This window comes from Lygodium microphyllum, chromosome 13 (assembly GCF_053477565.2).
Source record: "Lygodium microphyllum isolate KBCC chromosome 13, Lygodium_microphyllum_v1.1.10, whole genome shotgun sequence".
Lineage (NCBI taxonomy): Eukaryota > Viridiplantae > Streptophyta > Polypodiopsida > Schizaeales > Lygodiaceae > Lygodium > Lygodium microphyllum.
This window is the reverse complement of record NC_141147.1, coordinates 74541620-74566197: the sequence shown is the minus strand read 5'-3', so window position 1 is coordinate 74566197 and position 24578 is coordinate 74541620. Positions and strand designations below refer to the sequence as shown.

Genomic DNA, 24578 nt, shown 5'->3' with positions numbered 1-24578 from the left:
CGTTTTGTGGTGATTGAAGTTTTATTTGAAGGAGAGATCTTATGGTTACTTGAGCTCTATGCTCCAAATGACCCTTTATCCCGCCGGGGTCTTTGGAATACTTTGAAGACCTCCTTGTCACTTGGCAGACGGGTTTCCCTGATGGGGGACTTTAATATGTATCTTGATCCTTCGCAGTCCACATCAGAGCATTCGGTGATGGATACTCCGAAAAGCCGTGTGTGGAATGCATTTGCTCTTGCCGCACTTCAACAAGATCTTTGGTCATGGCTACACCCTTCTTCTACAGGATTTACTTTTCATTCTGCGCAGTATACATCTACATGGTCGCGGTTGGACCGCATGTATATCATGCAAGATGATGCTTTTCTCCCTGAGATTCTGGAAATGAAAGTGTTGCAGCAATACGCCCTATCAGACCATTTTCCTCTATAGCTTGAAATGCTTGCACAACCCATTGCACCTTTTAAGCAATTTTTGGATAGACTCCCTCTGCATTTCAACTCGTTTTATTTGAAGCATTCAATCTTTCAGGGTTATATGCAGCAATTGATTGATAGATTTTATTGGACTTTCCGTCTGAGGGCAATGCTTCTTTTGAACGATTGCTCTCTAATGTGCAGCGGGTTGCACGGCAGTATGGGATCCATCATGCCTCTCTTTGTCGGCGGCGTCGACACACCGCGGAGGAATTACTGGTTTTGGTTCGTTCTCTATTGGTGGAGAATCCAGATGATGTATTTCTGCTGCCATTGGCGATGCGTTTGGCTGATCTTCTTCAAGAGTTTCAGTTGAAATCTTACCAACAGGCTAAATTGCAAAATTTGATAGAGAATTTGCAAAATAGTGCTTGTCAAACTCATAAGTTCTTTCGTGCTCTTCATGCATCTCCCGCTCGAGAGAATATGGCTAGACTCCAGGAGGCAGAGGGTCATATGGTCACTGATCCTCAGACTATCGTGAATATGTGTAGGACTTATTTTCTAGACCTTCTTGGTTCTACTCCTTCACCTTCGGACCAAACTACTCATGCTCGCTCAATCTTCTATGATTTGGTCCGCAATCAGGTTCCACATGACATGCAAACTACTTTGGAGATAGATATTTATGAGGCAGAGGTTATGGATGTTTTGTTACACTTGCCCAAGGATAAAAGTCCCGGCTGGGATGGTCTCACCAATGAATTCTTTGAGGTCTTTGCTACTAGTCTGGTGAAACCGTTGACGGCTATGTTTCAGCAGGTTTGGGAAACGGGATTCATGCCTTCCTCATAGAAAAAAGGACTTATCAAACTGCTTCCAAAACTTCCTTCGTCGTCGATGTTGACACATTGGCGACCAATTTCCTTGATGGGTTCTCTCTATAAAATCTTTTCCAAAGTAATGGCGAATCGGCTCCATAAGCATCTTCCTGCCATTGTGCATCCTCTTCAATATGGTTTTATTAAGGGCTGAAATATTTTGCATAATGTCTTGAATGTGCAACTGGCTATTGACTATGCGAGGCACTCTAATCAGGAGGTGGTATTGATTCAACTGGACCTGGAAAACGCGTTTGGTTATTTAGACTGGTCCTTCATTGCAGACCTTATGTCTACTATGGGCTTTGGTACTTGGATGGCTCGTTTGATTTACACCATTAGTGTTGCAGCTTCTTCGCGAGTTATGCTGAATGGTGGTGTTACCGAGCCTTTTGTCCTTGCATGCTCTGTGATACAGGGTTGCCCTTTGAGTCCTCTCTTTTTTGCCCTTGTGACTCATCCGGTGCTTTCAATGTTATCTCATACGGCAGCTTCTACTCAGTTGGCTGGATTGTCTCTTCCTTTTGGACAGCACTTTATTAGTCAATCCCTAGCTGATGACAGCTTTATGATTTTGCGTGCGGATAAGGATAATATTCGCAAAGCATTAGATGTTTGGACTCTCTTTGGGCATGCTTCTGGTCTTCGTATCAATGCTTTGAAATCAGCCATTCTCAGTTGCACCGAGTCAGATTTGCAGTCACTGGACTGGCAGGGAATGGTTGTTCCCCATGGTTCCATTGTCAGGCATCTTGGGTACCCTTTGGGTGTTGATGTTCGGCCGAAGCAACTACTAGAGTGGATTTCGCAGAAACTGACAGCTAAGTTTCTGTATTGGAAGTCACAGGCTTGGCCTTTCCATGTTCGCCTCAAAGTGGCTCAAACAATTATGTTGCCAATGCTCACATATTTCTTGCCATTGCTGCCTTGGACTACTACTACATTGAACGCTCTTACTCAGTGCATTCGTTTCATGTTATGGAAGGACTTCTTACATGCAGGTATTTCATGGATCTCTTGGTCGCATGCATGTATCCCGAAATGCATGGGTGGTGGGGCTATTTTGGATGCCGAAACTTACATGTTGGCACTCCGTTGGTCTCTTTTTCGTGCCATGTGCTTGGATCATCACCCGTGGGTCTTGATAGCCCGTTATTTTCTTGAGAATCATGGACTTGTGCATGGTAATACTCAAATTCGGAGCTCCTGGTGGCATGTGCTTAATGCAGACTCTCGGTTTTCTAGTCCTTCATCATCCCTGCTTACTCACTTGGTATGTTCCTGGAAATTGGTTCTCTAGAAGGCTCAATGGCATCTAGCCGAGGATCGATTAGCTGCTAACTCTTTTCAACAGGAACTGTTGGTAGCCTCGCGATTACTTTCTTGGGAAGGCAAACATGAGCTCAGACCAAAATTTAATCGTATGGCATGTTTGGGCTTGACTTCAGTTGTAGATGCCACCCTTGCTAGTCGCAATGTCTTGATATCGTTTCGTACAGTCAGAAGGCGTTTCAGGATCCCTCATGGATACCGTGATTTATGGGGACAGCTTCTGATGGTGCTCCAGAGCAGACAACCCTTTCCTGCCCTTGCTTCGGATCATCCCTGGCAAGACTGGAACCTTGCAGGTCGCCTGAATTTGAAAAAGGCCTCAGCTAACCAGGTGTATCATCTGCTGATTACAGATCATCCATGGCTGGTTACTAAAGCCAATATTGTATGGGGATTGCGTAAATCTCGGTCTTGGTGAAAGGCAACTGTGATGGAGGGCTCGATGAACAAGACACCTTTCAAATGCAAGGTCTTTCTTTGGAGGATGAGGGTCGGTGGTCTTCCTCTTGCTTCAGCCCTTTCCAAGCGTCGAATCTCCAATGGCAATTGTTTCTTTTGCACCACCAATGTGGAATCGGCCCGTCATCGATTTATTTCTTGCCCTCTTGCTAAGAAAATCTGGTCACTCTTGTCGGCAGTTTGGAGAGCAGTGGTTGGTTTCTCGCTAAGCCCTTTTGACTGGGCTTTTGTGTGGCCCAAATACCCCACACCGGCTCCGTCACATATGAAGATCTTGTTTCACTTTCTTAGATACTGGGGCTGTTGGCACAATTGGACCATTCGGAATGCTTTTCTTTTTGATCCAGCCTACAATGTTCAGGGACATATTGCTAGGCTTAAAGGCCTCTTGCATTGGCAGATAGATCTCATTCGGCACTCTAACTTACTTCCTCGGGAGGACTTGCTTCCCTGGCATATGGCAATTTCCTCTACGTCGTTGCCATGACTTTTTGTAACTCTTTTGGAGTTTAGGGCTTTAGAGAGCCAGAGAGATTGCATGTGATGGCTTAGAGCCATCGTGTATCTTGTAATCATGTAAACTTGTACCTTTTTTCGTAATTAATACAATTACCTTTTACGAAAAAGAGAGAGAGAGAGAGAGAGAGAGAGAGAGAGAGAGAGCTCTTGCACGTACACAAACTCAAAGATAGATTGATAATGATAGGTGAGATATGCATTATGAAAGTACAAGTGATAGGGCCTGAATATGTATGCTAAGCTGTGTAGCTAACCCTTTGACCCTTATTTAATGCTAAGTGGTGTAGAAGGTGTTCACACCTAAAGACACAGTTTTACACATAATAATGTGTGTTCACACACGAGGATAAATAAATCTAATATAACTGAAGCGCAGACCGAAATGCCTGTTACATAAATCATATAAACATAAATTTATACTACATCTTAATTTCATCTAGTCACAAAAAGTGTAGAAAGTGATTTACTCGAATGTAATGGATGATATATCCTACAACAAGATTTATGAGTAGGACATATAATAAGTAACTTGCATCCTATGTGAAGAACAAAGCCATTGAAATAAATTGATGGGTTGTGACATCTCACATGAGAGCTTACTAGTAGTTGAATAACTTATGGCATATTGTTTGTTAATATTCTATATGTGATCTATGACAAAGAGTTCCTCAAGAATTGGCTATGTCAACCATCTGACAGAGCAAGAAAGCTAAACCAAAACCAAGAAAGCTAACTGAAACTGTGGCAATAGGATATTCTCACAGAGTCGTCATCTAGATTCTTATGTCTATGTGCCTTATTTTTCTCTTGCACATGTTTGTCCAATTTTCATTGGGACTCATTTCAATCGCTCAAGCCCTAGAGTTGGCCCCTATGATCAAACCACAAACGAAGGCACTATAGAATGGAGTAGTTGACCAATTTGATCAATATATCAACATGGTTGTTAGAAGATGACACAAACTCTAGGCAAATCAGCACGTGTCCTTGCAAGCAAGAGATCATCAACATAAAGACAAATGATCAACATGGATCCCCCCTCTTTACATATGTAAAGGGTAGACTCAGATGAGCTGTTTATGAATCCTTGGCTAAGCAAGAAAGCATCTATCTTTGCATACCAAGCTCTAGGAGCTTGTTTCAAACCATATAAGGCTTTTTTCAGCTTGCAAACCAAGTGTTTCAAGCCCTCAACTGCAAAACCAATGGAATGCTATACATATACTTCCTCATGAAGTTCCCCATGTAAAAATGCAGTTCTAATATCCAATTGATGTACAGTCCATCCATAATGAGCAGCCAAAGCAACCATAGACCTGATGGTCATCATGCGGGAAGTAGGAGCAAATGTCTCCTCATAGTCAATGCCTTTCTTCTGTGCATAGCCTTTGGCTACAAGCCTTGCCTTGTATTTGCCAATGGATCCATCTGCATTCCATTTCAGCTTGTAGACCCATTTTGTTCCAATGGCTTTCTTCCCAAATGGCAAAGACACCAAATCCCATGTTTGATACTTAGTGATAAAATCCAATTCAGCTTTCATTGCTGCAATCCAATGCACTCTCTGTTGTGCATCCTCAAAACATTTAGACTCCTCATCATCAAGGGTGCTTGTTGCCATAACGAACTCCATGGTATGTGCAGTATTATGCATACGAGCTTGCCTTCTAGTACGACCAGTCATGGGTGCATCCAAATGACTATCTTTCATAGTCTGTAAATACCATCTAGGCATCTGTCTTGCCTCCTGACTGTGCATAAGCTCTTGCTGAATTTCAGTTTCAGCACTTTGCTGAATATCCAGATCAGCCAATGGTTGATTTTCTGCATTTTCCAAAGGAGCAGCTGGCTGAACATTGAGTTCACTTGCTGAAACTCCAGCTGAATCACCAAATGTAATGGGCAGCAGCCCTTCAAATACATCACGGGCAGCCTGATATGTGTCTAAACCAACCACAGACAATTCTGATTTTTCATCAAATAGTACATTCCTACTAACAAACACCTTTTTAGAAACAAGATCATAGAGTCTGTAGCCTTTGCTCTCACTACTATATCCCACAAAAATGCATTTAACAACCTTGTTATCCAACTTTTTTCTGAGTACCTTGGGAATATGTGCATATGCAAGGCACCCAAATGTACAAAAGTGTCCAATAGAAGGTTTTTGACTGTTCCAAGCCTCAAAAGGTGTAATTTTCTTCAAAGCTTTGCTGGGGCATCTGTTTAGAACATGGCAAGCACACATGACGGTTTCCATCCAAAAACTGTGTGGCAAGCTCTTTGCTTTTAGCATACATCTAGCCATCTCCATGAGTGACCGATTGTTCCTCTCTGCAACCCCATTCTGCTGTGGAGTATAAGTAGTAGTGTACTGATGGACAATGCCCTTCTACTTCAAAAAAGAATTCAGCATAGAGGACATGTATTCCCTCCGTCCATCCGAATGAAGAGTCTTAATTTTACAACCAGATTGGTTTTCAACAGTGCAATAAAAGTCAAGAATGCATCATACACTTCTGACTTTTTGACCAAAGAGTAGACCCAGCAAAATCGAGTAAAGTCATCAATAAAAGTCACAAAATAGTAACATCCTCCCAATGACTTGTCTTCATAGGCCCGCATACATCTGAATGCACTAATTGCAACCTGGCTGTTGCTCTAAAAGCAACATCACGGGGAAACGAAAAGTGATGCATTTTTCCCAAAATACATTCTTCGCATAAGTGCTCAGGAGGTCTCTCCAGTAGAGGTAATCTATCTAGCATCTGCGTATGTTGTAAGAGCATCAAGCTACCAAAGTTCACATGCCCCATCCTAACATACCATAACTCTGCCTATATCATAGCAGGAGTAAAAATGGATGTCAAATACGTTGACTGATCAACTAAAAGAGCATCCAACTCATATAACCCATGACATAAAGTGTCTGTCAAGACCAAAGTCATGTGTTCTTTATCTCTCACCATGCAACTGTCATCATCAAATGTGACCTGCAATCCACAACGTGCCAAAGAAGAAATAGAGAGCAAATTCTTCTTTATGCCTGGCACAAATAAAGCATCTTGTAGACGGAGAATAGAGCCATCAATGGCTGTGAGCACAATCTCCCCAATACCTCGAACAGGGTATGATGCATTGTTGGCACACTGGACAGACTTGCCAACTAGAGCTGCATGAACAGATGCAAATAAATCTCTGCAAGATGTAATATGCCTAGAAGCACCACTGTCAAAAAACCAAGTCCCTGCATTCTCAGTAGAGCTAAATGCTTGATCTGCCCAAGGGGTATCATAACTTCATGTGTAAAAACAAGAGGTGTCATAACTTCATGTGCAAAAACAATAGTCCCTGTCTGCAACAAAAGACGCAGACTTGATAGCAATAGAGAAAGCATCAGAAATAAACATTCCTAACTCCTTTTTCTTCTCCTTGGCGATGCGCTTTCTACACTCAATAATGTAGTGGCCTGGCTACTTGCAATAATGGCATTTGTCCTTTTTTGCTTGCGTGCCCCCTTGTTTTTTGTTTACCCGTGATGTTCCAGAACTCTGCGGAGCATTCTTCACTTGGCTGCCTTTACCCTTTTGTCTTGCCATAAAAGCCTGCTTAGAGACTATAGTATCCACACCACTCTTTCTTCTTGTTTGCTCCTCCTCTAGAAGCAAACTGACTAAGTGAAGAAAAGTGATTGGCTGCGCGGCAATCCTCATGGTGAGGTTTAAGGCCATATGAAAAGCCAAAATGAAGGAGGTATTTGAGTTCAAAGTGATAGATATCATCTATGCATCCGAATAATACTCATCAACATTCATGAGTTGCTCTCGCAAGTCCTATTTTGTTCAAGTGATCCTGAAAAGAATCACATTTTTCCATTTTCAATGTCTCTAGCTCTTTCTTTAAGAAAGAGATGCAAGTCTCATTCTTGCCTACAAACATCTACTCCAAAGTTAGCCAAGCTTCTCGTGAAGAAGCTGCTGAATGAATGTGGGGGATCATTGACCGCTGAACTGCCAATGCAATCAGCGGCAAAGCCTGTGCATCCCGTCTATCCCATGCTTTTTGAGCTGCTCTTCTTTGGGGAAGTGGCCGAAGTGAAGTAGGTTGAGGTGCCCGTTGTGCATGTCCTCCTGGAGGAGGAGTAGTTGGAGCCACAACTCCAGGTCTAGCTTCTTCTCCACTGACATAATCCTAAAGATTTTTTGCCACAAGTACATTCTTCATCACGAAGGACCAAAGTGAATAGTTATTTCCATCCAATCTATCCTCCTTGGATACATAGGTGAAGACATCTCCTCCTTGATTTGCCATGATTATCAATTACCAAGAAAAAGCAAAAGAGCAATATCGAAGCAGGATCACACTGAAAATCTGAAAATTTTCAGAAATTGCAGAAAATAACTTTCTGCAATTAGTATACAGAGGTGCACCCTATCAAAACTGTCTTTAATACATGCAATTCAATGTGCAGTTAGTGTTCAGCAATACTGTACCAGCAAAATCCCCAAAATTTCCTGCCTTAAATTTGTTCAAAATAGTCTTTTTGTGACTATAACTGCAGTGTGTATGCCAATGTCTTCAAAATACATGAAAGTCCCAATATTTTTTATGAATGTGCCAAAAAAATTTGCATCCAATGTGTCCCAATCACGTTTCTGAATGCTGTGCTTGTTGCATAGGAACCTCTTCTTCTAGAAATTTATGTTGGAATTAAAATTTAAGAAAAAAACATTTACTAGAAAAAATTACGGATTGACTACTAATGCAAATTCATCGGCAAGTATCAGGCGGGATCAGTCAGGTACAGGCGGCGCTTTAGACGGGCCGAACTAGCGTAGGACTGATATTAAGAAAATGGACGAGTGGTGGGGCACGATAGGTGACGAACGGCACAAGGGCGCAGTCGACAAGCGAACATGAGGCATCAAGCGGGTACAGGTAAGCTTAGCGACTACAAGCAGGCATCGTTCACTGGTCAGGGGCGTGGCTGCAGGTACAGGCAGGCTATCCGGCGGGCTCCCAGGCTAGCGCACGAGCGCTACAGGCAGCACTTCTGACACTAGTTATTGCTGACAGAGCTAGCAGTCGGTTGACATACAGCAGTCTGGCGGGTTGCTCTCTCAAGAAGAGGCAGCGTGGAGGAACCAGACGAGCTGTCTGACGCAGCCTGACGAAGCTGGCTAGGTGCAGAGCAAGAACTTGAGACCTGAGCAAAAGCTCCCGAAGGTTGAGCAGAGCTCGGTAGAACCTGAGTAGAGCTGGACTAAGCTGAATTCAGCTGATCCGAGCCAAAGTTGCTCTGATACCAAATGTGAGAGAGAACGGCAGGATCGAAGCTCAGCACAGAAAATAGTAGACAGTCTGAGCACAACACCCAATGCAATAGCTAAAATAGTGTAAGATAAAAGTACAAGGTACAATCCTTAAACCTTAGGGTTGTAGGGGGTGTTCACACCCGAACACGATAAGTGCCCGTAAGTGTGTGTCATAAGCACATACAAAATAATACCATAAGTTTGGGGGGAAAAACCTCTCCTACCGAGAGTAAAAAGTGCCCTGGTGTCCTACTGATCACCGATACTCCTACGAGAGCGTAGGCATAAGTGAGGCTTGAGTGAAATACCCAACAAGAATAGTAACTTGTAAGTGCTTGTTGCTGAATTGGTGTGAAAGCATGGAACCTTGGAGGAGAGGAGCACCTTTTGCAGATGAGAGAAGGGTCAAAGTTCAAAGTTCAAACAGTCAAAGAGAGAAGGAATCCAAAGAGAGGACTGCCGCCTGCAAGCTGGAAAGAATCCAAAGAGGAGCACCTTTTGCATGGCTGGAATTTGGAAAAGAGGGTGGGGTGAGCTATCCAAGGCTTCCCACCACCCCAAAAAGCGCAACAGTGCACGAAACGCGGGAAATGTGGGACGCGGGGGCGTAGGGGCACAGGAAATGCGGAATGAGGACGTGCAGGCCAGGTGGCCCAAACAGGTCTATTTTAACATACGAATTCATACCATACGGTACCGTATGGATCGTACCGTACGGACTGTTTTGTATCATGTACGGAGGCAACTACGGTTATTTCCTACGCAAACCTGCCCAGCTACAAGGGCTCGGGTACGGAAGATGTTCTCTATAGGAGTCGTGATGTGTAGCTCCATTGTTGACAATCCAAAGAAGTGCTGATGTCGGAAGGCAACTCACAGAGATGGACAAGACTTGCATCGAATGTCTCTACGAAGACGATGTGGGTCTCTACAAACCAGTCAAACAAGCCCGCTGGAGTTGAGAACGTTGTCAACTGAGATGGTTGACCGTTGTAGTGTGGGTCTGACCTTTCCACCGCCCCTTGCCATTTGGCATCACTCTACCTCCCCTGAGGGGGATTGCCCGACTGAGGAACGGGGGGTTGTGACTTGGTTTTTGGTGTTATGTCTCTTGCATTTGATCAACACTTCTCGTCAAAATGGCCAACCTTTTGACAATGTTGACAATACTTATTCTTCTTAGGTACATTCTGCCATCCGGGTTTGAGTTGAAACTAGGAGTTTCCTTGTGATTCCCCTCCTTTTTTTAATTTTGATTTTGATTTTAAATTGAACTTCAATTTGGTTTATCCTTCTCTTGTTACCCCTTCTGAGAATGAGCAACAAGAGCCTCCTCAGAGGGATTATTCATATGAAACTAATCGAACAGCCATGCATAATGCAATAACTGACATTCAAATTCATAGAATGTCGATAAATTGGGCAGAGAAACCACTTGTTGCACAAAATTAAAGTATTTATACGGCAGCTTGTTAAGAAACAATGTGACCTCATCATCAGAGAACTTAAAGAGCCCCTAGTAGAGAATTCAGCAAGGAGACGCCGACACTCAGCCAGCTTAACTTTCAAGTCATCTTGGTCAGAGATTTGAAGTTCTGAAGCTCATGGTCAAGATTTATTCGACGGGCCCTATCCCGAGCCGCATAGAAGTCAGTCAAGTGTACCCATCGCTCTGACACTAAGTCAAAATGCTAAAGCTGAGAATGAAACTCAGGCAATAAGCCCTGCATCAACTCAACAATAGTGGAGACATTCCTACCCTTCCATGAGTGGATGACCTCGTATGGAACAAGTGCGGAATCGGGTTGGGATTTCAATACCTGCACAAGATCCCATAGGTTCTATGAGTCAAGGACATGTCTCATTAAGTTAGACCAAGTTATAAAGTTTTACCCATTGAAACGAGTCTTGTCATTGAATGCATGCTTGGCGGAAGATGAGGTAGAACCATGAGATGTCACGAATCTGGGGTAAGATGCATGTGGAGGATAAGATAGTGGTGGTGGTGGTAGTGGAGATATCTGATAAGGAGGTGGAGGAAGAGGTGGCTAGGCAGACATAGAATATGAGTATTCAATGAGTGTCAATTGATGCAGAGGCACTGGAACATGAATATTTCCATAAGGTGCCGGTAGAGTGGAGACATTCCTACCCTTCCATGAGTGGACGACCTCGTATGGAACAAGTGCGGAATCGGGTTGGGATTTCAATACCTGCACAAGATCCCATAGGTTCTATGAGTCAAGGACATGTCTCATTAAGTTAGACCAAGTTATAAAGTTTTACCCATTGAAACGAGTCTTGTCATTGAATGCATGCTTGGCGGAAGATGAGGTAGAACCATGAGATGTCACGAATCTGGGGTAAGATGCATGTGGAGGATAAGATAGTGGTGGTGGTGGTAGCGGAGATATCTAATAAGGAGGTGGAGGAAGAGGTGGCTAGGCAGACATAGAATATGAGTATTCAATGAGTGTCAATTGATGCAGAGGCACTGGAACATGAATATTTCCATAAGGTGCCGGTAGAGGTGGAGGCACTGAGACACATAAGCCCTGTCCAAATGTCGGCTGGGACACATCATAATGATCAAAAGGTCCACGAGGTAATGCCATGGAAGCAAACTGTGGCACCAAATTAATCCACACTTGGGAGAGATTGGGAGGAATACCTAGATTGCAATGATCTCGAAAGTGTGTGAGGAAAAGATGAAACACCACCCAGCTGAGGAAGACATGAGGTCTTAACAACTGTGTCTAAGTTTGAAGAACCCCCTGGTGTGGTGAATGAAAAACATGTGATCCTACATGACAGGCAACATGCGGTGCACTTAATGGAGGCTGAAAGAATATGGCAGCGGAATAAGAGAGTGGAATGGGAGGAAGATTAAAGGATTTGTGATAGATGTAGATGTGGGAAATAATATGTCCATTAAATACATTAAATTAAAATAATGATGATGAAGATGCACCTACTTCATTTTAACCTTTGAAAACAAAATTGTTTGAAGGAAAAGAAGGGGAAGGAGTACTCACAGTTTCTTGTTTTAATTGCTTACCTAGGCTTGAGTTCATAAAGAAATATCTGTCTTCCTCATTACTGATAAATCAGAAGTTGTTTTGCATACGTCCTTCATCATGAAAATCATCCATACCAATAGAAAAAGGGAAATCATCATTAACAAAATCTGAAATGGTAGACATACCTGGCACTGGAGAGAATAACTATGAAGGCAATGGAGCGTACTCTTTGCCAGTTTCCACTTGTGGATGGCCAGTCCTAAGTGGAGATTCTGCCCTTCTTGCATGGTCAGTAGATCGGTACACTGAACCCAAAAGGTGAAATTCATGCTTATCTTCTATCTGTTGCTGGGCTCCATGCATCAAAACGAGATCATACTCAGTTGTTGTGATCTCATAAGGTCATGGAACTCCATGGTAATCCAATGTCTGTCCGGCCATGTCAGGAGCTTGTGAAGCAAGCTGTGAGGCTCACTCCGACTCATTCCTCGAAGGATTTAGCTTGGATGTGAGAAGTGGTGAGGAAGTAGTGTTCGAATTCATCTGCCCTTCTATTGTTATTGCTTCTTATGTAGAGATTTTAGATCAAGGCCTAGGTTTCTCTCAAAAAACTCGGCTCTGATACCATGTGAAGAAATACCCTAACATAGAAACACAAATAACACCCTACGACAAAGCGCAGATTGATAGAAAAACACAGTTAGGGTTATGGTAACTTAAAGACAATGAACACAGAGAATAAATGATATGATATGACTATTGAATATACAATGCTTATGCAGCAAAAACACTATATAGTGAATAAATACTGTACCTCGAACTCCTATATCTCAAGGATCAAGGCAGGGGTAATGAGCTAGAGAGTGTGTCGTACTCCGAACAAATCCCGAATCACAACAAGACAGCCTCCGGATGTCGAATATCAACAAATGCAACCAAGGAAGGCTGAATCTGATGCAAACAGTAGTGCAAGAGAGAGAAAGACAAAAAACGTTGGCTACAGGAGAGAGAAAATAGCAAATACATACTGTAGGAGAGAAAGAGACTAAAAATGCAGGAAACACTAGTAGCAATAGTCAACATGCCGAAATCAGCTCCAAACACTGTGTGGTAGGCTGGAAACAAGTGCCAAACTATTCTAGACAACAAAGGCCAGCTTGGACCGCAATGTCCTCCGCATCCGAGGTATGGGCAGCGAGCTAAAATACCAAAAAATACCTGAAATCTACAAAAAAGAGATTAAGATTGAATGGAGGATAGCATACATATTTATAGAAAGTTTAGACCCTCCTAAGTGGGTTTGTGCTTATGGGATACAAACACTCTCTAGGAATGCACTTCTTTTTTAATAAACAAGGTTTCTTCCTTAATTAAGCATGTTTTGGGGCTGTTTAAGTGAACCTAATGCATTTTTAGCTCAACACCCCTAACAATTAGCTTAGCCAAAAAGGCTTTGCTCTAGCAATCTAGGTCTATGATCCCCAATCCTCCTCAAGATCTCGGTTATATGATGACATCCCAAGCCACCTTAGCTCCAACCAGGCTTCCATCTCCTCTTGACCCAATAAAGTTCCTCATAAGATGCTTCACCTAGCCAGCGCATGACCTGAAGAATGCCCAATAGGAAGTGATGTACCATACGGCACAAGAAGAACCTAGTTGGCGACCACCACTCTCCCTACAAGTGAAAGCTTTGCCGGGCTCCAATGAAGGAGCTTCTATCTAATGCTTGCTTATGTGATCCTGCTTTGATTAATAAAACCTGCTTGGGAGTCATAAAATCGTTGTTTGCAACTAATCTAGCCTTGGTGTAAGTACCCCTAGGTCACTCTATCTCTAATTTGGTTTAGCTTTAGAATTCCAACCAAGTTTATATATACTTTTACATATCTGCGTGCACATAACCTGTGAAACGAGTGATAAACACCCTCTGTCTTGTGACTTCAGCAGCTAATGAAATTCCTATTCCAGAAAAACGAACCCTGCTGATTATTGCGCACTCTGAAAAGCTTCAAATAAGTTCTAGAGTCTTTCAATGAATGCACTTGTAAATGCAACAAGCTACAATCAGCAAAAGATTGCAGTTCCATGCCAATCAGTTGCAGATCTGTAATATACTACTCTCAGGTGCAAAAAGTCACAGCAAAAGAAATATGTCACTTAAGAGTCTTAAACGCCCCTACTGGTGAGATTGGAGTAATAAAGACATAGAAAGAACCTTTTAGTCGCACATGTCAAGACAGCTCAATAACAATAACAGCACACTCAAGATTGATCACTGGTTGTCAATAACAACCAGTCAATTGGCATGGCAGACACCAACTTTCAGTTGCAGCAGGTCCAACCTCTCTCACACTCATATGTACACGTCCACAAGACCTCTCACCAAACATCCTTACTCCTCCCAAAAAAAGAGAGGAGGAAATCGGCAAAATCACTGTATCACTTTAATTGCTATTAAGTATGAAGTCATAAAAGTGAGAGACTTGACCGGGTGTAAGTACCTTTATATGAGAACTGTGCAATATTTCCTCGTATCAAATCCATCTCTGCCTACCATGAGCATTGCAGGTTTTATCAGCCTCGTAGATAAAACTTCCAGTACTTCCAGCTTAAATGAAAACATAGACAACAATCACCTCAAATTCTGCTGCATTCTCCCTTGCCAGATCAAGGGCTTCACTATCAACATCCACACCAACAACATGACTGCAAAAGAGCAAACACAACTTGGAAAACAGCCAATTTAACTCTCTTCTGGAAGATAGTAGAAAAGTGACTTCACAAATCAAATAAGTTCTTCACTAGAACCATCAGCATTCTATTCCTTACAAGGATTTTGCAATACAAAGTAGCAGACATTGACACAATTCTGTTTACAAGGCCCGACAATAGTCACACAGATCTGTAAATAGTTACTGCAGAATTGGTAAAAGCAATCACTTCAAAAAAACCCTATGCAAACCCTGTTCTAGAAAGAAGGTTTATCATATGTGGTAAAATCCCTACACATATCGCATTGATATTGATTTCTTCTTGAGTCTGATAATTCACACTCAACTTGTTTCTGCCAAAAGCTGTTGTAAATGCCCCGAACAACATATTATGCTTAACAATTATGATATCCGCTTGTTTTCGAGATTTAATATAAAAGAGAATGAACACTTAAAGCTGAAAATGAAAATTACTCACAAAATTACAGCCATGAAAATGTAAAAGTAATGGAGACAAGATTGAGGGTTGAAGATGGGCAACCCCCCCCCCCCGCCCCCCCCCCCCCTCCAAGGAATGTATTTCTGCTCATCCCAAGTCCCTTAGGGAAGAGCTCGGTTACAATCAACCTGAGAGTGAGGAGAAGTAATTCTCACTCTCACAAGATCATGCAAAGATGTACAAACACACATGCATTATCTATTATGCAATGATAAGAACTGATTTCTTTACAGTATGAGAGAAGAAAGAGGGGAAATCAGCCTTTCTCCATCGTTGATCAGCAGTACATGGATAGGGCTTGCTTCTTGTTGCTAAAATGGAAGAAAGAGCTCGAGAAGGAGGTGCTGTAATGAATTTACAGGCTTGCTGTCCTGTAAAACAGCAGTGATAGAAGAGGGAATATGGAGGAATTTGATAATGGAGAAGTGGGGGATGATGATGGGGATGGATGGGGCAATTTCTGGCTATCTGTGTATATGAGTTTACAACAAAGAAAAATGATGCTCAATGAAGAAAAACGAGCTCTTATTTATAGGAGAGGGAAGAGCTAGTACAAAAGGGGAAAGTGGAGTAGCACAAGACAAGTGTCCAGCCACATGTCATGAGATGTGACAAGTGGTGGGACACTTGGAAACTTGTGTGACAAGTGTCTTGACACTTGTCTTTTCTCTATGGCCTTCTTTTTTGGGCTGAATATTGTTAAGAATAGAAACAACCAAATTTAGTAAGCACAGTCAGAGTACAGAATTTACTATTTTTAGAATGACATTCCTATTTTTTAGGACTAGCATTTTTAGGTTAATTCGAGGCTCCTAAAATTTAGGGACCTCCTAAAATTTAGGGACCCCCCCAATATGGGTGTCATATGAAAGCTTTTTCTATATACATCGCAAAAACGGTATCAGAATCTTCATGTGACTTTCCTATGCAAAGAAATGTGTATTTCAAGCTTTCAGCCCACACATCCACATTGTACAAGCATTTCATGATCATGCCATCTTGTTGATTGTAACTGTCTGTTCTGGCGGATCTAGTCCACACTTCAATGCATCAATCCTTTTTGTGTGCGAGTCTAACACTGATATGCATGAGTTCTGGTCACAGGTGCCCAATCGGGCCATATAGGTGGAAGTGTAAACTATCTTTTCTCTAACGCACCGCGGGGGTCCACCATAACCTGTGACCACTCATCAGTGGCCAGCTCCAATGCACTTTTCTTTATATCTAATTAGTGCAAAGGAAACAAATTTAATAAATCATTATATAGACAAATTAATGAAAAAGGATACAAATTCTGTTTCTATAGAGTTGTGACAGCTGTTGAGACTCAGCACAAAGTGGTGGAAGACATCTATGAAGTACATTGTTACCTGGTATGGCATCTGGGTGTTACAGGAAATCTCTGATTGCAAATGTATCAATCATTACCCTCAAGAAACCAATTCTGAAATAATAAAACTACACAATGCATTGCATGGCACCTGAGTGTTGCAGGAAAACCCTACGTCCACATGCATCAATATCATTACTTGAGAAAAAAAGTAAATAATAGCAAATACATAGGCAAATTCTTTCATATTGGTGTTTCCCTATGAGTATACAAACTGTTGGGACCTCCGGGTCCTATAAAAGGACTTTTGCTGCAGGAACCTCCACAGAATTTTTGTGAATGGTAAAATATAATTCGCCAAGGTAATACAACCTTTTTGACAGCTGTTTGAGTGCCTTGTAGAAACTTCTTCCCAATGGCAAAAATAAGGCTTCTATTAAGTAAAACAAAGCCTTTACAAATGAATACAAACTATAGGAAAAAACATCCAAAAACACGGGAACTGCATGATGTCAACTAATCCGTGGGAGACGAAAAAAAACATGTTGCAGTTCTGAGCCTCAAAATAGAGCTATTGCTTTTACAACGCATTGTATGCAGGTTCATGTGGTATGGGGAAGATGAAAGATTGCCTTCCAAAAATTGGAGATGGTCAGCATGTATGCATTTGGAGTCGCATGGCATACAGATCCATACGACCTGGAGAAATATAATGGTCAGCATTTGATGAACCAGTGTAAAATCAAAGCCTCTTGAAATCTGGCTTTACACATGTTCCAAGTCATCGTAAGGTGCTCTTCTGGCTGCCCATACAAGATACTAGGAATCTGCTGTGAAGCCTAACCCTCATTAAAGCACCAGTAAGAAGTCATAACAAACAGAAACCAACATAGCTACAAAGAGCCTTGCAGGATAGATTGAACTTTTGAGAGCTTTAGAACAGCAGGTTTCCGGGGTATTCTTGAGAGGCATTGGTACTTCACTGCTGAAGCCTCACAAGGCTTTTCTGAACTGGTAGCATCCACAACCTCAGGTCTTTATGACTACTAATGCAAGGACAACCATGAAACGTTGACTCTACTAACAAGGCAGTGATCATAACTCCTACTATGACACATGGATAAGGGCAGCCCTGCCTAACTAAACTTGACAATACACTTGTACAGCTAGAGATCAAATATAAGATCAAATGGAAGCCACAAGTGCCAACTCATGTGCCAACCTTGCAAATCCATAAGCTCTACAAATTTGTAAACAAACTAAACTTATAGAGGAGAAACATTTATACCCCGGATATAAGTTGGACTTAGTTGAGGATATGTGTATGAAACCAGACTTGTTTCAATCCCTACAAATTTATAAACAAACTAAAATTAGAGAGGAGCAACATTTACAACCCTGATATAAGTTGGATGTCAGAAGATATGTATATGAAAGCAGACTTGTTTAAAGGCCTAGGCATAGATGTCAGTTAGAGCTTCAGATATCCATCAAAATGGCAAGAAACACAAGCACATTATCAGCTCAAAGATCAACAACAAAGTCTCCACAAAGCATCTATACCAGAGGAAAAAACATGAACGCATAAGAGAATCCTAGGCTCAAGCTAATGTGATTCAGTATATAACCAATCAAGGATTTGGTTGGTTAGCAACTAACTGTAAGTCCACATCCATGGACCGCCCAAGCCAAGTTTGAAATACCCTAAACCAATGAGCTGGAGACCCACGCCACAAGTTCTGATACCACTGAGGATGTGCCATGTGCTAACCCATGTATTCAATGAGGTTCAAATGATCTACCTTGATTTGGGTGCTAACTATGCATCCATGAGTTGATGCTGTCCTGGTAGAGATATAGCCACTTTGTGACCAACTTAATGGATCCCCTAATTTTTATGGCATTATGGTTGAGAATTCATTAGGTTCTGATTCACACACGATGTTCAGTTTAAGCAATTCACACACGAGTCCAGGACTCCATTGCTATAATTCCATCTAACAATCAAATAGCACCTGGTCCAGTGTTGTCCACATACCCTCTTGTGCTAAAACACTACTAAACCATAACAAGAATTAATCTTTTACTGAACCATATCCTAAGGACTAGAAGATCCATTAACCTAGCCTGCAACAGCTATACTTATATTGACATGGATATTTATGCTTAGCCTCTTTACACTCAAACTTTGCCAATTTGAACCTCATTGAGCTAAAACTTCCTCCAAAATCCTCCTTGCAAGTACTGATATTATGCACAGCCAAACCATCTCTTCCCAAGTTCTATTTAGCAGATACTATTATACTATCATACATTAATTGAGAGAAACGGCAAGATAAAATCTTGTTCGGATCTGTTCAATAGTCCTACAATCAGTTGGTAAGGTCTAGTCTTGAAAATGAGGCATGTAAGTCTGGATTTCTCAAATGGGCAATCAGGTAGTCCATGCTTCAATTTCCGCATAATGTCAGCCATCCAATAGGGTATTAGATCATCTCTAAAATCGCATTTCTTCTTGTGCAATGAATAAGTGAGAGTTAGGAAGGTTGGCATCAATTCCAATGGCCTTTTCTCCACTTGTTCCACAGGACCTGTGAATACCATCATCTGATGTCTACCAAATGCTACTTTGGATTTGGAAACCAGAGCCTTGTGTACTCAGAGCTGGACAAGTTCATGCCTTCGCATCTTTAGAATACTACACTTACAGAAATCTCAATTGCAAATGAGAACCAATGACATAAAGAAGGAATGAACAGCAGCTTTCAAACATTACATTTACAGAAGTTCCAATTATAAATGAGAAATCCATGAAACAAACAAGGAATAAGGAATAAATGAGAAATATGTTAAACAAGCTGTATGAAGCCCTAAGGCCTATGAATGAACAAAAAACAGAAGGAAGGGGGTGGTTGGTTATATTTTGAATTTTGTCTGTGTGTGTGTGTGTGTCTGTGTGTGTGTGTTTTTGTGCATGGGGTTGTGTGTGTGTGTGCTGTGTTTTTTTTAGTTTTGGCAAGGGGCGAGAGAGAGAGAGAGAGAGAGAGAGAGAGAGAGACCATGCTGATAACAATGATGCTGCCACTCCCAAGGTACCACAGCCACAACCAAGATCAGCTACCACTTTGCCACTAATATCATCAAAAGAATTTTCTGCCTGCAACCAGGTAAGCTTTCCTTCCACTAAGGCATTTTTGCCAAGCTCAATACCAGAAGAATGGAAACTATAATGATCTTACCATATACAGCATTCTTGACGCAATGTGGGCACCAGTTGAATACTGTTCAAGTTCAATCTGAAATGAAAAACTAGTCCAACGTAAGAATCAGGTTAAACATTTCAAGTAGACTTTTTTAAATTAAATTGAACGGCAGCTGTTAAATAACGAGCAGTTTCCCAAATTGCTAAAAGACAGCCGAACACTTTATCTTGGGATGGGACATATGTTGGAAAACTTCAAGCTAGTCAATGATGAGATAGCCAGAATGTTGATTTCAGCAACACTGACCAGGGAATGGATTGTTCTTCGTTTGGAGAGATCATCAAGCAAGCAAAACAAACACAGAACCTTGCTGCACAGAATCTTAGCAAAGCAAAATCAATTGAGTTCAAGAAATTAAAATGTTCTGCTATAACTGGAGCTAACTGAAGTGGCATTCTCATCTTTTGTGCAATTTGCCTGGTGCAAAGTTCTCCTAGTAGCATAGTGTAATGAATGCAAGCTCAAAATCAAGCCAGAGCATTAACATCATGCATGTTCTGAATATTTCTTCCATGGAAGGGTTCACCATTCTATTCTGAGGGAAGCTGAGTAGCAAAAATACTACTTGTATCCTTTGCCTAAAACTGGATATTTATAGATTTATTTCATTTTGTTTCCATTGAAATCAGAAAGTTATAGACCAATCACGAGTCACGGTGAACCTGTGCAGTGGAACCAAGATGGTGCCCTTGAAACATTCGCATAGACCCAACTGCATACACAACATGACACAAATCATACTAGCATGGAATGAAAAAGCTGAAACTCAAGGGCATGGACATCAAGCTCACCACCCAGCCATAAAGCCAAACAAGCTCATCTTGGCTCATCTTGAGCCTAGGACCAACAGCATAACAGGCCATGTTCTCATTACAAGTGCTGGCATCCCATACCACCAACACATACTATCCTAGTTTGTAGATAAGCTGGCTAAATGGACCTAGTTCAAAGTGCGAAGGGTTCTTTGCCGGAGCCAGAGCATTCTAGTTATTCACACGCAATTGAATGGGTCCTACCTCTATGGAAATACAATCTCTACAAACAACTAGTGAAGCCAAACAGCCTCCTATGTGATAAAACAAAAGGCTCAATACTATCCCTCTGTAGAAGATAATGCCATGGTAGGCTGCTTCTTATTGATCCATGAGATAGCTCCTGATCCAAGAGAGAAAGCAAAACCTATAGTGGAGCATCTACACTCCAGATCACCTACCCAAATCTGAGTCACTCCATCTAGCAAGAGTGGCCCCCCCATACATGACCCCATAGGATCTAGCCTCTTGTAAATAGCGCAAAATGCGTAAAGCGGCTCTCTAGTGAGCCTAACTAGGAGCCTTCTTGAAAGAAGACAACAAAACCACCACAAAAGAAATGTCTGGCCAAGCATGAATAAGCCAAATCAAGAAGCCAACAAGGCACCGATATGATATGAGGAAAGCCACTATCTAGAAAAAACTAATCATTCTGCTAGTACTAAGTCCTAGAAGCTTGCTTCAAGCCATAAAGGGCCTTCCACAGCCGATACGCACAACGTTGAGCTAAAAACTCGTTACATAGTAATTAGCTCGGTCCTTCCTAGGCTAGAGACATGGGATGTATGCCATTCTTTCATAGTTTCATTTTCCTAAGAGATTTTCTCTTCTACCACCATGGAGGCTTTCCCTGTCAAAGTGGATTGTGCAACATCTCTCTTGATGCAATCATGGCAATGACTTCTATCTTGCTCTTCAAGTTGGGGTGCTTCATTCTCATCTTCATCTATCTTCATGGTTCTTGGCACCACATGACGACCGACATCAAGCTCCTCTTCCTCCTTCGGCCTTGACATCCAAGGTTGAGAGAGGGTTCCTTCTTGGTATTCTACAGGATTTGACATTTATCTTCGACATCATCCTCCCTTCCCAATGGTACCTTTCCTTTGCATTGCATGATTATCATCATCTTTGTACAAGGGCACTTGGGTAAGTGAACAATTTTCCCCACAAGGGACATTGTCCAAGTGACACTTGTTGCATGCATATTCTCATCATGTAGCACACTAAGCATCTCATTATGCAAAGCATCCCTAAGCAGATCTTGAGTTCTCTCCACTAGTGATTCTTCACCACCTTCATTACCCTTTTCCTTGTCCTCAACACCCTGGAGTGGTCAAGTTAGGCTTGTTTGTTTTGTGATATGTTGGATCTAACCATCCCTTTTCATTCTCCCCACAGGGCAATATTACTTGAAAGGTCGCAAACCATATCTCTCTCTCCAAAAAGAAAAACAAAAGGTTCAATATGGTTTCATCCACCTTTGCACGACGTGGTAGGCCACTAAGTAGCCAACAAGCAGCCTTTGTCTGATACATTAGCCATATCTACTTCCTTTACAGGCTCCACGGACTTATTGGTCTTGGTCGCTGTTGAAGAAGCAATCCTTAGTCCCCGTCTTCTTGTCAATATGCTTTTGAATTTCTTGTGGCAACTGGGAGATAGCATTAGTAAATGCCAGAATGTTAGGTTTGGTTTAAAGGTGTCTAGATCTTTGACCAAGTCATAATCTTTGATAGGATCCACAGGCTTCTCCAGCCTGTTGGGGAATGGGGCTACACCCATTTTCATATTTTCTTTTTCTTCTAGTAATTGCAGCATCAACACTTCCTCTGTTTCTGGAAGTGCTTCTGTCTCATCTATCTCCTAGACCTCTGGTCCTGTTTGTGGTACTGTCTCTGTGACTCCTCTCTAGGGTGACTACTTGGACTCCCTTAGTAAGATAACGATTGCCTCTAAAAATGTTGGTAGGCCATTAGGCAGCCAACATGCACCCTTTGTCCAATGCCTTGGCTAATTTGGGGTGCGATGCCTTGGGGTAAACAAAATGGACTTGAGCTTTTCCTCCAGTCTTTTCTTAATTCCAATTTTGGGCCTAAGAGAGGGCGTTGAGATAAAAATTCATTATATACTAATTAGTTCTTTAAAACAGCCTCAAAACAATAAAATACCAAAATTTTCATTAAATGGGGAGCAGTTCTAAAGAGTTTGTGTCCCACATGTAAAACCTTAATTCGCAGGAATTCTTTTGAATCTATAAATAGGCAAGCTGCCCACTATTCAGCCCAATCCTTGTCTTGCAGGTTTCAACTATCAGCCCTCTTTCACCACCTGTCTTGCCCCCCGCAACTGCTGCTACGTGTTCTACAGCTATCGCCAAATCTCCCACTAGTGCCGGTGATCAACTTCCATCATCTACATAGGTTGTTTTTGTATTTTTAGCACTTTTCTTTATTAGCATCTGCTCTGTCGGACTAGTGGTTATTGCACTCGAGATTTGTCTCCAATGGACAACAAACATCAAGACCTCCTTCAACCCACTCCCGTGAGAGTCATCGGTTGTTCGACAACTCTACCCTTTTAAGCATCTTGTACATTCTTTCCTTCATTTACAATGTTGATTCATTCACTTTAGAGTTCTCTTTCTTCTCTCTTTGTGTTTGTGTTTTTGCGCTGTGTAAGATCGAAGTATAGGGATGCAGCAGAAAGAAGTGAACATGACTGATAGAGAGAGAGTAATTGGTCACAGCATGATTGTTTGCATAATAGAATGTGAAGTGCAAAGTACAAAGTACAAAGTACAACCCTTAGACTTTAGGAACTGCAAACTGAATATCTGGCCTTGTGTTGCATAAATAAATGAGGCAGCCAACTACTAGAGCATATGTATGGATGTCAAACATATCACTGTCATCATGCAAAGACAACTTAAGTCCAATCTTCATCGCTGTGCTTATTGGCTTGCAATCTTGGAAGCCAAATCTCTCAAGGAGTTTACCAATATATCTAGACTGTGACAATTCAATGCCTCTAGCATCATGAATAAACCGAATGCCCAAATAGTAATGCAAAGGCCTCAAATCTAACATATCAAAAGTTTTGCTGTAAATTTTTCTAAAATGCTGAAATTTGATCAACATGCGTCCCTGTGAGCAAAAGATCGTCCACATAAAGATAGATGACCAGCAAGGATTCCCCCTCTTTGCATACATAAAGAGGAGACTCTGACGCGTTGTTTATGAACCCTTGGTTGCACACTCTATTGTGCATTCTCAAAAGAATCAGGCTCATCATCATCATGTGTGTTTGCTGCCATAACAAACTCCATAGCATTAGCACAATCATGCAGACGTGTTCGTCTTCGAGTAGGACCAGCAAAAGGAGCATTCAAATGACTGCAAATATCATCTAGGTATGTGCCTAGCTTCCTAATTATATACATGCTCGTGTTGAACCTGTTGTTCAACATCTTGCTAAATATTCTGATTAGCCATAGGCTGAATTTCTGCATTATTTAATGGAGCAGCTGGCTGAACACTTTATTCATTTAATGGAGCTCCAGTTGTATCATCAAAAGAAATGGGCAGCTGTCATGAGGGCATGTATTTTTGAAACCTCACTTAGCATGTGGGTTAATTTTTAATCACATGATTAAGTAAATGTTGCACATGTGAGGTACAACTGGGATTAGAGTAAATTTACAAGCCCGAGACCCGAGAAAATCATGGGATGTCAAAGGCAAAAGTTGCTATAAGTTATGTTGCACAGGTACTTGGCGGTATATGGTGTCAATTGTTGGCCTAGATCATTCATTTGGCCATAAGTGTCAGTTGGTGACACTAGAGATGTGGTGTTTACTGGTACCTAACGCTGATCTAATGATCAAAGATGACACAGAGAGACTCGGGAGTGAAAGATGCCTAGCCAATTTAATTATTGGTCTGTCACATTATTTTTCTAGGCAACGAAATAATTATTAGATTAATTTTCAGTAATTAAAGACTGAAAATTAATA

General features: G+C 41.7%; 1 protein-coding gene across 6 annotated transcripts in view; it reads right to left on the bottom strand.

Annotated features, from left to right (window-relative positions):
- LOC148026778 (S-adenosyl-L-methionine-dependent methyltransferases superfamily protein) overlaps positions 1-24578 on the bottom strand; it is a 62450-nt gene that overhangs the window by 9967 nt on the left and 27905 nt on the right. For 4 of the 6 annotated variants that reach the window (XR_015692896.1, XM_087691279.1, XM_087691281.1 and 1 more), the window contains exons 2-5: positions 19728-19784; positions 19548-19660; positions 14585-14654; positions 14450-14498 (exon numbers count right to left, since the gene is read on the bottom strand). Coding sequence is in view for 5 of the 6 variants with exons in the window: in XM_087691279.1 (XP_087547405.1) it covers positions 14450-14498; positions 14585-14654; positions 19548-19660; positions 19728-19784 (289 nt within the window). In the remaining variant the exon portion in view is untranslated. The remainder of the gene's footprint in view (positions 1-14449; positions 14499-14584; positions 14655-19547; positions 19661-19727; positions 19785-24578) is intronic. The other 2 variants (XM_087691280.1, XM_087691283.1) reach the window with 1 other exon arrangement.